Consider the following 16,626-nt stretch of genomic DNA (forward strand, 5'->3'; position numbering starts at 1 on the left):
TTTTCATCTTATTCTCCCTTCTGTATAATTTCATAATTTATTTTGTCACATGAGCAAAAAACATAAATTAACTCATTTCTTAAGTGTTTATTTTCAACTTTTTGAACATCCAAAAAATATGTGAAAAAAACTAGGAGTGAATTTTTTCTTTAAATTACCACTGGAATTGGAAAATCATTCTACAGGTGCACAACCTTTTATCCGAAATTCCAAATAACGAAAAGCTCCGAATAGCGGACATTTTTTCGGTCCTTGAAGACGTTCACCGAGGGCGGCCCGCAGAGGTGACAGCGGAACCTCTGGTCGGTCCTCTAAGAAAGGGGAACTAAATCCCCATTCATAAAAGAGAAGGTGAGGGTATATTGTGCGGGAGGGTTAATAATTGACAATCTGCTGCTGCCTGCCGAGTTAGAAAGTTCCCACGGTAGAGTCACGATACACAGTGTATCGTGAGTCTTGCGTGGGAACTTTTTAACTCAGCGGGCAGGCAGCAGCAGATTGTCGCTCACTTCAGTTTCACCCCACCTACACCCCTCTGCTTCCCGGCCATGTGTGTGACCCCTTCCCTCCCCTCTCCAGCTCCCCGCCCATTGCACCAGCACGGGGGCTTTGCACTGTCTTCACGTCGGCGATGCCAGCAGGTCAGTGCCAGTCACCGGAGATGTCAGGACCAACAGGACACCGACCCCCAGGCCCACTGCAAGCACGGAGATCCTAGAGACCCACAGCCAGCAGCAGCCCAGCCCCATTCCAACTCCAGAGGAACACTCTCCCCGTAGGGAGAGAAGCTGATGGTGTGCAAGGTACGTCTTGTTCTTGGGGTTGCTAATGAGGGGGCGCAGCCCGGGCTGTGACGTCTCCGGCCACCCCCCTGTACAGGAGCTGAGACTGGGAACTGTACCGCCTTGCAGGTGAGCAGGAGAGTGGGGTTGTTTGCAGTTGCAGAGGGAGGGGGCAAGGGCGGTAGTTCCCAGTCTCAGCTCCTGTCCAGGGGGGTGGCCGGAGACGTCAGGACCAACGGGACACCGACTGCAAGCACGGAGATCCCAGAGACACACAGCCAGCAGCAACTCTAGCCCAGCCCCGTTCCAACTCCAGAGCAACCCGGGTTGCGGATGAGGGGGTGCTGCTCGGGTTGCGGATGAGGGGGTGCTGCTCGGGCTGTGGGCGAACTGCCACTTGTCGCTGTAGCGGCCCATCGGGGAGCGGGTTCCTGTTGGTCCTGACGTCTCCGGCCACCCCCCTGGACAGGAGCCGAGACTGGGAACTGTACCGCCCTTGCCCCCTCCCTCTGCAACTGCAAACAACCCCACTCACCTGCAAGGGCGGTACAGTTCCCAGTCTCAGCTCCTGTACAGGGGGGTGGCCGGAGACGTCAGGACCACCAGAAGCCGCTCCCCGATGGGCCGCTATGGCGACAAGTGGCAGTTCGCCCACAGCCCGAGCTGCGCCCCCTCATCGGGACACCGACCCCCAGGCCCACTGCAAGCACGGAGATCCTAGATCAGCAACTCCAGCCCAGCCCCGCTCCAACTCCAGAGGAACACGCTCCCCGTAGGGGCAGAAGCGTGTGCAAGGTACGTCTTGTTCTTGGGGTGGCGGATGAGGGGGCGCAGCTCGGGCTGTGGGCGAACTGCCACTTGTCGCCGTAGCGGCCCATCGGGGAGCGGATTCCTCTGGAGTTGGAGGGGGAGGAGGGTATTGTGCTGTTTGATCACCCCCTGCTATCCCAGGGACAGGGAGACACAGCGGCTTTTGAGAATGGTGGGCAATCACTTCCAAAGTTCTGCCCACACAATCAGTACACCTCTCCTACACTTGTCTCCCGCACTAAGATCATCTCGCAGAGAATGATCCCAGCCTAACCCTCTCCTATTCTCTCCTATTCTGCAAGAAAAAACTACATTGAAGACTCAAACTCGCGATCGAGTAACTGCCGGGATCGAGGTGCAAACTCGCGACCTTGCGGATATGAGCCGAGCACTCTACCACTGAGCCAGCCGTTAAAATCTACGCTAAAAATCTTCCATTCCGAAAGCCGAAAAATTCCGAATTACGAAAAGTGTCTGGTCCCAAGGCTTTCGGATAAAAGGTTGTGCACCTGTATTAGAATGATAAAAACCATTCCAACATCTAAACACTGGGCTTCAGCCCCATCCTACTCTTTCAGGCTTTGATCACTGCAGTTGTTTTTCTTGGAAAACTAGCTCAAAACACTATGGAGTATGTGATTTAATATATTAGTATCCAACTAATATAACTTTCTATATCTCTCCCCGACAAAAGCTCACAATACCACCAAATATCAACTTTGGTAGCTAAATTGCTACACAAAGTAAAGTTACAGTTCAACAGTTGCCTACGGCGATCTTCCAGTGTTGCCATTTATAAATGTATGATCCCACTAGCTCGTCTGGTCTTCCATGAAAGGTTATATTACAGTAAATTTGGGAATTATACTGCTACTTTGAAATTAGAAAACCATATCAGATTTCCAGCTCCACAATCATTAAGAGCTTACTAACCACTTTAATGGCAATGCTTTTATTAAGCATAGAAAAAACATATAAATATCTGAATAAATTAAGTCGTGAACCATTCACCAGTTTAAGAACATTGCCTTAGGGTATGAGAGCCAGAAAGATTATTGAGTTTTCCCTCTATTTGCAATCATACTTGGGCAAGGGACATAAATATATAACTTTACTATCTTCATTCTATATATCTATTAGTACAGATCAAACTTTAAAATGTTACTATTATTTTAGAACCATTGTGAAATATACAAATTTTGATTAGTGCAATTACACCACGTAATAAACTTTGAATATCATTGGATTCTGCCTTTTTTTTTTACAGACGTGGTATAAAACAGATGGTAGCATCTTCGTAGTTCAAAGGAGAATAATGAGAGAAAATAGTGGGTTCTTCCTTAAAAACTGACCTATGAATACTGCTTTTCCAGAATCCAGGCTGGGTCAAAAGCACAACAAAGGTAAGCTATATGTAATGAATATGCACGGAGGAGAAAAATGGGAACCTAATTACTAACCAACAAGGTGACTTAGAAACTGTTTTAATTGCTGTTATCTACTTTGAGCTATTTCCATGGAATATTCAAAGAGCTAAAGACACATTCCTGTATTATTTTTAATTACCATTATTAGATTAGATTAGACTTTATTAATCCCCTTATTCAGGGGAAATTCAGATATCCACAACGTTACAACACAAGAACATCCAACTATTTAACATTGCTTTTTAAAATCATTTAATCAACTTGGTTTGCAGGAAATATTTCATGAGCTCACTGTAAAGAGTAATAGTGAATAATTACATCTCCCATACAGTACAGAAATGTGCAAGAATCAATGTTTTGTTTACATGTAACAAATTGTGAACTTACAAAACAGTATCCACCTGACAAGTGTAATTGGGTTTGCAAATCAATATTAAATATAACATACAAATACATCACAATTTTAAGCTCGCTGCTTCAGTGAATGGTAGGTAATGGGAGCTCCTTGCTTAGATTAGTCAAAGAGCAGGTCCTCGTCCTTTTCATCTTCAAGTAGGTTGGCTGGTGCATTATCATGTTTTAATCTCCGACCTTCCTTTTCTTTTTCTCTCTTTTCCTTCAACTGCTTTTTCTTTTCCTGGATCTTTTTTAACCTGTATGTAGAGTGGACATTGCTTAATGATGCCTTTATCTTTTTAAATGTCCCACATTGCTATTTTATGTATATTTAAGTAACCCAGTAACAAACTTAAGAGACGTTCCAACAGAACCATATAACCATTACAGCACGGAAACAGGCCATCTCGACCCTTCTAGTCCGTGCCGAACACGTATTCTCCCCTAGTGCCATATACCTGCGCTCAGACCATAACCCTCCATTCCTTTCCCGTCCATATAACTTCAATTTATTTTTAAATGATAAAAACGAACCTGCCTCCACCACCTTCACTGGAAGCTCATTCCACACAGCCACCACTCTCTGAGTAAAGAAGTTCCCCCTCATGTTACCCCTAAACTTCTGTCCCTTAATTCTCAAGTCATGTCCCCTTGTTTGAATCTTCCGTACTCTGTGGGAAAAGCTTATCCACGTCAACTCTGTCTATCCCTCTCATCATTTTAAAGACCTCTATCAAGTCCCCCCCTTAACCTTCTGCGCTCCAAAGAATAAAGCCCTAACTTGTTCAACCTTTCTCTGTAACTTAGTTGCTGAAACCCAGGCAACATTCTAGTAAATCTCCTCTGTACTCTCTCTATTTTGTTGACATCCTTCCTATAATTAGGCGACCAAAATTGTACACCATACTCCAGAATTGGCCTCACCAATGCCTTGTACAATTTTAACATTACATCCCAACTTCTATACTCAATGCTCTGATTTATAAAGGCCAGCACACCAAAAGCTTTCTTTACCACCCTATCAACATGAGATTCCACTTTCAGGGAACTGTGCAGAATGCCACAACACTCACCGATAGAACTCCTCCCTTTCTCTTTCATCCAACTCGGTAATGATATAAGACAAGGTGCGTTCAATCCGAGGAATTATAACTAAATTAAAATGGTACAGTAATTAGTTGAGTAGTAACATGACATTCATCAATTCTAATACAGGGTATGACACATAATTCCAGATTTGCATCTTGCCAGTTTGTAAAAGGAGAAATTACACATTTTCCACTTGCAATTGTCACCCTTACCCAAGGTTGTATTATAAAATTAGGTTGTCCTGCATTGATAATCACTTTTACCACACCTTCAGAGAATAATTATTTCTCATCCTCTAACCTTCATATCATTCTGGACTTGTTACCAGATGTCTCTGTATCACTGTATTCAAGGTACTGTACATTTTTTTTTCTTCTAAGATATGGATTTTCATACTTAGTGACCTCATCTTTGCCAACACTCTGCATGCATAGAAAACCTTCAATGAAGCAGCCATTTTCTAGTCCAATGGACAATTTGCATTATCCGGTTAGGAAAATGGTGACATAGAAATAAGTTTAAAATTATGTATAAGGAGATAGGTCAGGAGAAATAACTAGAGGTTGGAATGACTCCCCGTTTGAACATCTCTGATGAGAATTTGAACCTGAGAAAGTTTTGAGACCGCTTATGATCCTGAAAAAAAACCTGCTTAAGTTACAACGATAAACGATTTCCAAACTTATTGGAATGTTTCATCGCCATTAGTAAATATTACATTTCTGATGTAGTGTGTGATAGATCAACTTTTTTTTTAAGATGGTCAATAATCCAGAATACTTGTGCCATTGTGGTTTTGTTCTCTGACCCAACAAAGCTGATAATTGACAATCTCAGAATCATCAATAGAGGAAAACCTATTCATCAAATTTTCAGACTGCTTTGCTCTGCTGCTCGAATAAATTACACTTTTATATTTTCCAGTGCCTTCGTTGGTCTCTAGCCACAAATGGAAATTGTACTCATGGACTGCTTAAAGGGCCTGTCCCACTTGGGCGACCTAATCCGCGAGTTCCGGCGAGTTTGCCCTCGACTCATACACGCAGCGAGGTCGTGGGAGGTCTTCATAACTCTCCTTCATGCTCGAGAGTGGTCTCCGCTATGCCGTGGCGTATTTTCAATATGTTAAAAAATGTCTCCATGGAAAAAAAAAGATACTTTTTTACTAGTAGGTTCAGTTGTAGTAGGTCAGCATGTTAGTCAAAGGTAGTCGTAGATAGTCTTCATCATAGTTGAAGGAGTTCGTCTTCACTCTCCACTATTCGATGTTCAATTTTCCCAAAGTTAGTCGTAGCTGGTCTTCAACATGTCATTTTTTCAAACTTTTCTAAACTCGCCAATTAGGTCGCCCAAGTGGGACAGCCCCTTTGGAAGAAAATGCTTATATCCTAGTTTACAGAAAGGAAACATGAATTACCTATTTTATTCAATCCATTAAACCAAATCCAGCTATGCAAGGTTTAACTAAATTGATTTCATGTGATTGCCTATGAAAAAAATTAAATGAGAATGCTTTCACATTTTCTAAGATTTGCAACATGATTTTTTTTTTAATGAATTGAGATGCTCAATTGTCTGAAATTGTTATATCTTAAAGACAATAGCAGAAATGAAGAGCCTACCATGTTCAATTGCGTTTACACGCCTATTTGTAATTTTAATAGCTTCATCCAATGTCACAAATGAAGTCTGCAATAAAAAGAGTTAAGTTTAGTCTGCTAATAGTGGCAAACAAAAACTAAGAATTGCCTACTTTCATGTTTTTTTCTTTATACTTCAAAACATACATCTTAGTCAAGCATAACCATTAACAAGATTGATAGTTATGGTGCATTAATGAAAGTGTACTTCTGCTAATGTAATTTTACGTTTAAGTTACGTTTAAAACTTAATTTTAAACTTTTAACGGTACAAGATCATATCCTAGTCTTGCTTTTCACTACCTCATACCTGCAATGATGCCAGTTCAACCAGAAGTTCCACTGCTTTGGCATAATTCCTCTTCAATTTAGCCAGCTGTTCTCCACCTCTGGCCAGGCCGGTCAACTCATAACCTTAATTTTAAAAAAACTCAATAACATCAGCTCAAGCACTGCAACTAAAAATTTAGGAGAATTTGTGCATCTCCAACTATAACTATGTGGGGGAGGGTTTTGGTGGAAGTGCAAGTGAACCTCTGCCTCACCTGAAAGGACTGCCGGGGGTCCTTATGTGGAATACATAACTATTTGATTACCATTTTTGTCCAGATTGCCCTACTTTCTTTCCATATTCCTTTATCCTGAATATAATATGCTTTGAGTTTTCCAATCTTGCCTACCACTGATATTTGTGACCCTTTTTGCTACACTAAATTCTTAAGAATTGCTATACTTTCAATTATTTTGCCTGGCTTTTCCTGGTTTCAGTTTATCTAAACCTGGTATGTTTTTTTCTTCTTTAATTGTCCTTTTAACACTGATATCCAGGGCTCCATGGATTTTGTTGCCCTTACCTTTGAACCTTACAGTAACATTTTGGCCCTGAACTCCAATATTTGTCTTTCTCACTTGCCATATGTAGTAGGTTTAGCTAGTGTTAGGGATTGTTGAGAAAGAAGCAGCTATAAATCAGGAATACATGATAGTGCTGCTAATATAAAAAGGATCAGCATTTATACTATTCCAAATGTAACCTGATACACGCAGAGCACTTAATCCACCACCTCTCATTCCAAGTTCTTCTCCAATGCAGAAGAGCCTTTGGAACTTCTCTGCGTCACAGAACAGTGTCTATTCTCCTGACTATGCTATCCGCTAGGACTACATTTCCTTTTTCTCCCTACACTTGAATGTGCCATGATTCCTCTGTCATGGTGTTAAGGACAGATACATCCTTACTGCAATACACAACTGCTGTCCCAAATTATCAGTGCTTTGTCTCTGCATCTTTTAGGCAACATTTTCATCAAATTGTGATTTAAGCAACCTGCAAGGGCAAGGCCAACAGAGGACATCATTGATCCCTTGTGGTGCAACATATCTTCTATGGATAATGCAGCTACTATAAACCACTTCATCATTAAGAAGCACAATTAACATTTCCATTTTTGATAAAAGTAGAGCTTTTACTTACTATCTCCTCCTTCGTGATAATGTTCAAACACTGGCAGTATAACACCTATTAAAACATAAATGCACTAAATGAGGGAACAGCAAACAAATTTCATATCAAGTCACTATTTTTTTTACAGATACAATTCATACACTGCTCCTTTTCTTGCTCAAAAATATACATTCCTTTACCACTTTGTAGAAGTTTGAGAAGCAGCCAACAACTGACGTGTCCCCCCCCCTCCCCTCTCCCCCTCCCCCCCCTCCCCCCCCCCCTCCCCCCCCCTCCCCCCCCTCCCTCCCCCCCCCCCCCTCCTCCTCCCCTCCCCCCCCCTCCCCCTCCCCCCCCCCCTCCTCCTCCCCTCCCCCCCCTCCCCCTCCCCTCCTCCTCCCCTCCCCCCCCCCTCCCCTCCCTTCCCTCCCCCCCCTCCCTCCCCCCCCCTCCCCTCCCCCCCCCCGAATGACATAGGTGTTGAAAAAGGTTGCAATTTTTATCCTCTATTTTGTTGGTCATTTAGGTCTGCTACATATTATTACAATGCTAAAGAAATGAACTGACTGATCATTAGTATCAATCTATCCACCACTAAAACTACACAGGATGCTTTTCCCTCCTGGAAAGGGATCCAAATCAGGGCTCCAAACCTGAAATTTCAGATAAATCAGGTCCAAGCAGACTATATGATTTAATTGCTCTTGTGACTGTGTCTATACTCCAAACAAGACAAGACGTTCCACCTTTTGTCATATAGATTTTGGTTAACCGCACTTCCGACAATTACAGGGGGTAGTGTTCCACTTTCTAATGAACACACAGATAACATTTGCAATTGAATTTACGGCATTTGGTTTTGATCCAAACCATAAGGGGAAATATTTTCTCTCCCTCTACCCCATCATATTTTGTTTCTTTAGATTCATTATGAGTCCCTAATTTTTTTGCATTTGTTTACGTTACATTTAGTGCAAAATGGAATTAGTATTGAAACCACCTAACTTTTAAAGCTTGTATATTATTTGGACAGCCAATTACAGAATTCATTCTATCACATTAAAAATAAGTAGTTGTTCGGGCTCCAGCAGGATGAGGGAGCAGGCTTACCCCACCGAAGGGAGGAAGAAATTGAAAAAATAAATGTAGCAAAATATCAGATAGATCTCATTGCAAAACAAGCAACTGAACAAACCAAATGCATTTATTCAGTGTAAACCAGCAATTCCTTCCCACACAAAGAAATGTATTGTTCCCCCATCACTGTAAGGTTGATCATGACAACATATTGCAGGAAAATAAATTGTCGTCAATGGCATCTCTGGCAATAAGTCTACAGAACATTGCTGGTGCTTCTTTTAAATTGGCAAAGGTTTACAAAAACATCCAAATCCCATCAAATTAAAGCTTCTTGCTAATTTAGGTGTAAAACTGATGTTGCAGCTATACAAATGCCCCAATTCCCAAGAGAACCAAGATATCAAAGTGTCAATAAAAACATACCTGCTACATTGTCTCTTTTAGCTCTGACCTTGACCTGAGCTTTGTTCACATTCTGGATCACAGTAGTACTGCATATACCAGAATCAAGAAATTAAATACAATAATAACCAACTTGGATAATACACTCCTTCATATATCATGCAAATACACAATTTTAGTAATAAAAGGTCAAATGGAAAGGATAATGCAACTGCCTATGTCCTTAATGTGCAACATACAATTTTGGAGTACAAAATGCTAAATACAAAAAAAATGGTGTCAATTTACTCAACATTAATGTTAATCCACTACATAGAATGTATAAATTATGTGCATAACGTGAATGCAACAGTCATCAATTCATGGTTTTCCAACACCAACTAACCAATAACTAAATGCTGCAAATTTTGTACCAAGAGGATTAAATAAGTAATCTAGCAAAATATTTTTTTCTTTATAGTCATACCTGAAATCTCCAGCAGTGAATTTAGCTTCAGCTAAAGAAAAAGCTGCTTCTCTCATTACTTCACCCATCAATGTCTTGGTCTGGAAACAGATAAATCACAATAAATAAATAAAATAATATTGTGCAGAGTTCACGGCTTTTATTTTACTTAACTTTATTGTCGCTATTTTGTTTTTAAATGTAGAACACTGCTCCTTTATACATTCAAAAAAAAGAACCTGCTATTTGTTCCTTCTGTCATTCTTTACAAAGGTAAAGTTTAATTAAAATAACATGTGGAGGACTTGCCCCCAATCAATGTTGCTTGGTGCAGGCCAAAAAAACTTGTTGCATCCACACACAATCTATAAACTCATAAAGAAGCATTAGGTTTGCACGATAACACAGCGGGTGGAGTCAAACACCACAAAGCAAAGGTTAGGGGAGGTGGGTGGAAATGCATCTCCCCACAAATTATAAAACAAGATCTATTTCACTAGCAAGAAAAATATGAATATAAAAACAGTAAAGGTTGCCAAATAGATATGGTGTTTGAAACTGACCAATTCCAGCCATTTCTTGATCAAAATTTGTAATACACTGAAATTTTAATGTTAACCACAATAGCAATAAACAGGAATATTTATTTCAACTTATATTGGTGGTCTTTATACATAAATTTCACCTCTATGATCTTTTTCAGGATTTGTCTAAAGCGTAGTGTAAGAGCATCAGACTTTTTCTTCAGTAAATTGCGACCAGTCTGAGCACCTTTCAACCGGGCCTTCATTATAGTTTGTGCCCTGTAGCAACAGGATAAAGAAACAGCGGATATGTCATATTTGTATTACCTTTTCATTAGAATCCACGTAAAATTGACATAGCTTCTTATCAACACATTCAAAATGTTTAAACTAAGCAACTCCCATTTCTCTTTGTCACCCAGGACAAAGGTGGCAAAAGGAAAGTGCAGATATAACACTAAATTTAAAATTGATGGGTATCTGATAAGTTGGGCAATGAAGCTACAGAATTATACTGACCAGCTAGTACAGGGCATTAAATACTGATAAGTACGGAATTATGCATTCTGGGAGGTTTAAAGGTAGTACATATCCCATGAATGGTAGATCCCGAGGAGTATTGATGAACAAAGGAACATTAGTATCCAAAGATCTCTGAAGGTGACAGCACGTGTAGAGAAAAAGGTGGTGATGAAAGCATATTGGATTCTTATCTTTGTTAGCCAGGCCATAGGATACAAGAGCAGAGAGATCTTGGTACAACTTTATACAAATCTGGTCAGGCCATTGTAGAATATTCTACACAGTTCTAGACATCACACTGTAGTGCAAAGAAAACTCTGCAAAATTATTGCCTGGGATAGAATATCTGTGAGGGGCAGCACGGTGGCGCAACGGTACAGTTGCTGCCTCACAGCACCAGAGAGCCAGATTCGATCCTGACTACGGATGCTGTCTGTACGGAGTTTGTACATGGGTTTGTAGGAACGGGGGGGGTGAGACCGGGAGACAGGGGGACACACACCGCACCACCCCCCCCCCCCCTTCACAAGCCCGTTATGCAAGGGGGGGGGGGGGGGACAGGGCAAGTGGGGGGAGCGCTGTCTGAGTGAAATTCATATGGTGCAAAGCCAAGGTGATACAGGCACACACCGCGATGAACAGGACGGTCAGCGCTGTAATTAAGACAGCTAAAGCAGTGTACGGTAAGTCCTTTAAAAGAGGGGGGGGGGGGGGGGGGCAAGAAGAAGTGGAGACAACTTTTAAGAAGCCAGAGATACACGGCTGTGAAACTCAGCAGACATTTAGCATTACCGGTCGATTAGCCTAGGTTCTGAAAACTACTGCTTGCGTTTCTTTTTCCCAATGAGCCAATGAATTTCACCGGTCAGTACCGGCTACAACCTACGAGAACCTTCGACCTCCTGGCAACCCACTTAAGACCCCGTGGCGACCCACCTACGGCAAGAGAATTCTCACTACTCTCCATGGGGGCTTCTTTCTGGTCACCGCTAATTTTTCAACATGCTGAAAAATTCGCGATGACCATAATGAGGCCGCGACTAGTTCCCAGAATGCGGGAATTCCTCACGACCATGCAGGCGACTCCCCGGCAACCACCTGCGCGAACATGTGGCAACTGCATAGTCTCTGAAGTGGGATAGGCCCATAAGTGTGCGGGGATCACCGGTCGGCGTGGACTCTGGGCCAAAGAACCTGTTTCCGAGCTGTATTTCTAAACTAAACTAAATTAGGGTAGCAACTCGATAGGTTGGGTTTGTTTTCCCTGGAGCAGAGGAAGCTGAGTGCATTCTCGATAGTGGTATTCGAAAATAGGAGAGGCGTGGATAACACTGATTGCAAGATTCCATATAGCTCAGGCATAAAAACCAATAGGGTGATAGGTTAAAGGTGAAGGTTAAAGATACAGAGGGGATCTGAACAACAGTTTCTTTTTCCATCAAAAGTGTGGTTGCAATCTGTAACCCTGCCTGAGAAGGTGGTTGAGACAAGTAATTTTAAGACAATTAAAAATAACTAAATAGCAAGCACAACAAGCTCAAAGACCGCTTTTACTATTCACTGAAAGTGGATAAAATAATGCAATATCCATCAACCTTGGTGGAGGTTTATTTAATCATGATGAACTGGTTATACTCATCAGAATTGGGAAAGTAGTTGTTCTCTCTCGTAATAATCTGGAATTTAAAATTTCATTTCTATCTGGTTCAACAAAAACTACAGCATGGGAGATGTGCCAACTAGCTTAACTGCAACTCCAGACCTATCCACATGCCTGACTCTTAAACGAGGTACTTGTTTCAATGGTCATTATGTAGGCTAAAAAAATGGCCTTGTCAACAATGCCCAGATCCTGAAAAATAAACCAGGCTACCTTGCATATGAATTATTTTACTGTCTTCAAATCAGGTCTATAGGGGGGTTGCACGTTAAATCCAACTGGAAGACATCCGTCACTTCCGGTATATGTTATTAATGCTAGAAACACGTACTTTCCTACCTGCTAAAAACCGCCTTGTTGAATTTTTGCGCTGAAAAAAATTGTGGGAGTCGGGGTAAGTGTGACAGACATGTACCCAACTTCAGAATTCCAAACGTGAAGCGAAATGAAGGTAAAGAGAAGCGAGAGCTGAAGGGACAACAGCAGCTAAAGTGCTTGGTAAACATTGAAAATATTGGGAATTATCACGTTTGCTCACTGCATTTCATCAACAGTAAGGCATTATTTGTGTTTTTTCGTGATTCCTTTGGTATCTAAAAATTCTCAGAAGTGATAAATCTGGCCGTAAATTTTTCTTCGGATGCATTTTCATTTTGTATGTAAAAACCAACTTGGGAACCATGGGCGATTTAAAAAAATTACAGCCAGATTTATCACTTCAGAATCTTTTTCGATGCCAAAGGAATCAAGAAAAAACACAAATAATGCCTTAGTTGATGAAATGCAGTGAGCAAACGGCCTATATTTGCCAAGCACTCTGGCTGTTGTTGTCCCTTCAGCTCTCACTTCTATCTACCGTCATTTCTCCTCACCTTTGGAATTCTGAAATAGGCTAAATGTCTCACACGCTTATCCCGATTTCCATAATTATTTACAGCGCAAAAATTGACCATTTCAGCGGGTTTTAACAGGCCCGCTACGCTGGAAACAATGTTAAGTGCCTACCTGCAGTACATCGCGTGTAATCCATTTGGATAGCGTAGCAACAGTACAGGTCATGGGTCGTGACCCGACTGCCGTGAAACCTCCCTATATGTACATCACCAAAAAGGTGATTTTTACATTCCGTTAATGAGGATAAATATACCAGAGTGTTGAACAATCAAGCTATGTTAAAAAAAATGTGCAGAAATCGTGTTTATTCATGGTGAGGTCTGATTTAGTTCTCTGGTACAATCAGATATCATAACCCCCTCAAACCAGTTCTCAATCTGCTTACATAAAAATATTTACTTCAAAAAATGGTTTGCATTATAAAAAGGTCACAGAAGACAGTCACAGTTTGTAAAACAGACTACTTTTCACATCTCCTGGAAACTGCTCAATTATTTGCTTGTGAAGTACTACAATTTATGATAGCCAATTTTTAAATGGTAAGGCTAATACGTAATAACCTTTTTTGGTGGTTAGTGGAAGAGTGAATCTTGGGAAAAGACTACCCATGAATTAACAGTGATAACATGAAACATTGCAGGAATTAATATGTCATCCTTCAAAGACTTTCACCAGTTCCACTGTATGTAGAAAGTAGGAGGATACTGCAGATGCTGGTTAAAATATAGACAAAATGCTAGAGTAACTCAGCAGGACAGGCAGCATCTCTGGAGTTTAGTTTAGAGATACACAATACAATTTATTTGTCACTTGAACCTCATAGAGGCTCAAATGAAATGTTGTTTCTGCAGTCATACACACATGAAAAAAAAGACCCAAGACACAACACAGTTTACACAGACATCCATCACAGCGCATCTCCTCCGTCGCTGTGATGGAAGGCAAAAAAACTTATCTCTCCCCTGCACTCCCCATTCCCCTCCCGATGTCAGTCAAAGCCCCCGGCGGGTGATGGCAATTGTCCCGCGGCCATTAAAGCCACGCCGAGCGATGCAAGGCCGCGCTCCGGGTCTTGTTGTTGGAGCCCCCGGCGGGCTCTAGCGTGGAAACAGACTCTTCGGCCCACTGAGTCCGCTCTATCCAGCAATACAGTATGCTAGTTTTATCCTTCACATTAGGGACAATTTACAGACACCATTTAACCCACAAAACTGCATGTCTTTGATGCGGAAGGAAAGCGGAACATCCGGAGAAAACCCACACGATCACAAGAACATACAAACTCCATACAGACAACACTCGTAGTCAGGATCGAACCTGGGTCTCTGCTGTCAGGCATCAACTCTACTGTTGCGCCACTGTGCCGCCCCTGGAATTTTCTTAAATTGTTCATGGGAAGTGACAATACTGATAGTCACATTTATTGATTGTTCCTACTTGTTTCGAGAATTATGGCCATCTTGAACTATTGCCATCCAGTGCAGTGATGAAAAAATTTGGATCCAGTGAATGTACATTTTGTTCCATGTCAATATATTGAAATAATCTATTATCAAATATTATTCAGTGTTTCCCTATATCATAGGTGAGTTGGCTCATTACACCTATACTGCACAAAGCCATCCCATTCCTTACTAAATCTCCCTCCAACCTTTGCATTTTAAGATTACCTTTAAAACCCACAAATTCTACATCTCACCTACAAACTATGGCAGTAATTAGTGGCCAAATAACCCACCAACCTACACATCTATGGGAGGAAAGTGGAGCTATCCCTCACTTGGAGAACTTATAAAATCCACATGGACAGTAAGGGAGGTTAGAATTGTAACCAGATCATGGAATCCACTCTATGAGCACTTTGTTCAAAGTGAGTTTGAGCAATACACGATGACCAAATGCAAACTATAATTATTTGTAGTAAATTCGTAACTAGTTCTCGTATTCACATACGCAAATAATTCTTAGTTAGACGTCTTCTGCTTCAAAACAAAAGCGTATTACAATAACCCAATCGCAATGCAGAATTGCAACTTAACATGATAGTAGTAAGTCGTTTAAACTGGGTACAGACACAGCAATCAATTCCAAGAACCATCCACCTTCAATCACTGCTAAAACTTCATAGTTTGTAGTCAATGACAGTTCCTTTATTTGGAAAGAGACAGATGATTCAGCAAGGACCAGGCCCTTACATTGGGGCTACGCAGTAAAACACACTCGCATAGAAAATTAAAACACTCGTGTCAATTTAACAGAAAGCAATGCAAATCTCCAGAATCCCTCATATTTCCGCCCTAAAATTGATCCAAAATTAGAAATAACGGGTAAATGCAAAGAAAAAAAACTCACATTCGCGACGGAAAGACTTCAATCCTCTCCTTCCCCGACATGTTTTGCTCTCGGGCAGTAATCCACCTGCGTGTAATGGGGGAAAGAAGGACAATCTTCCGGGGGCTCTGAGGAATGACCTTCAGTAAGGCGCAGCGTTGGCGTCAGGTCGGCTCCGGTCCGGACAAGCGGCGCCTGCAATTTAGAGCCAAAGTTTACCTCCGTTCGCTCTGGCACCTCGACCGTCAGCTGCGCACATCACGTAACAGCCGGATGTGACCAGACTCTCCCACCCCTTTCTTCCCAACAACGCGATACGTTCAATCCAGAAATAAGGATGTTTCTCCTTGCATGTTTATTATGTTATCTATTGAGTGTTGTGTTTACAAATCTATTGTGTTATAGAGTCATGCAGCGTGGAAACAGGCCCTTCGCCTCCACACCGACCGGCCTGGTAACAGGCCTGGTAACAGGCCCTTCGTCTCTACTTGTCCACACCGACCAACCTGCCCCATCTGTAGTCCCATCTGCTTGCGTTTGGCCCATATCCCTCTAAACCTGTCCTATCCATGTACTTCTCTAATTGCTTCTTAAACGTTGCAATAGTCCCTGCTTCAATTACCTCCAGTGGCAGCTGATTCCACACACCACCGCCCTTTGTGTGAAAAAGTTACCCTTCAAGGTTCCTATTAAATTATTCCCCCTTCACCTTAAACCTATGTTCCCTGGTCTCGATTCTCCTACTCTGGGCAAGTGACTGTGCATTTACCTGATCTATTTCTCTCATGGTTTTATACACCTCTATAAGATCACCCCTTATCATCTTGTGCTCCAAGGAATAAAGTCTCAGCCTGCTCAACCTGTCTCTCGTTTCCCTTATCCCTAACCAGTCTGAAGAAGGGTCTCGAACCGTCACCCGTTCCTTCTCTCCAGAGATGCTGCCAGTCCTGCTGAATTACTCCAGCACTTTGTGTCTTCCTTTGATTTAAACCAACATTTGCAGTTTGCAGCTCTTTCCCACACCCGACCTCTCACTATCCGTGTTCTCCGGAACTGCTGCCTGACCCGCTGAGTTACTCCAGCACTGAGTGTGTATTGTGCCAGTTGTAACCACTGACGACTGGAGAAGCAGCAGCTGCCGTTGCCTGTGTCACTACCAAGATGGCGGCCATCACTACCA

General features: G+C 42.0%; 1 protein-coding gene across 2 annotated transcripts; it reads right to left on the reverse strand.

Annotated features, from left to right (window-relative positions):
• Window positions 1-3,247: 3,247 nt before the first annotated feature.
• On the reverse strand, window positions 3,248-16,588 carry atp6v1d (ATPase H+ transporting V1 subunit D). 2 transcript variants are annotated; one of them, XM_033026903.1, is made up of 10 exons: window positions 16,475-16,588; window positions 15,468-15,641; window positions 10,201-10,318; window positions 9,537-9,616; window positions 9,092-9,159; window positions 7,619-7,663; window positions 6,455-6,558; window positions 6,127-6,193; window positions 4,489-4,567; window positions 3,248-3,672 (listed from the first exon to the last, which is right to left on the reverse strand). In XM_033026903.1, the coding sequence occupies exons 2-10, from the start codon at window positions 15,506-15,508 to the stop codon at window positions 3,534-3,536; spliced, it is 741 nt and encodes a 246-aa protein (XP_032882794.1). In that variant the 5' UTR covers window positions 15,509-15,641; window positions 16,475-16,588; the 3' UTR covers window positions 3,248-3,533. The 2 variants fall into 2 exon arrangements, with proteins under 2 accessions (XP_032882794.1, XP_032882793.1); XM_033026902.1 differs by lacking the exon at window positions 16,475-16,588 and having other exon boundaries at window positions 15,468-15,727.
• Window positions 16,589-16,626: the final 38 nt, after the last annotated feature.

This window comes from Amblyraja radiata, chromosome 9, assembly GCF_010909765.2.
Source record: "Amblyraja radiata isolate CabotCenter1 chromosome 9, sAmbRad1.1.pri, whole genome shotgun sequence".
NCBI classification, from domain to species: domain Eukaryota; kingdom Metazoa; phylum Chordata; class Chondrichthyes; order Rajiformes; family Rajidae; genus Amblyraja; species Amblyraja radiata.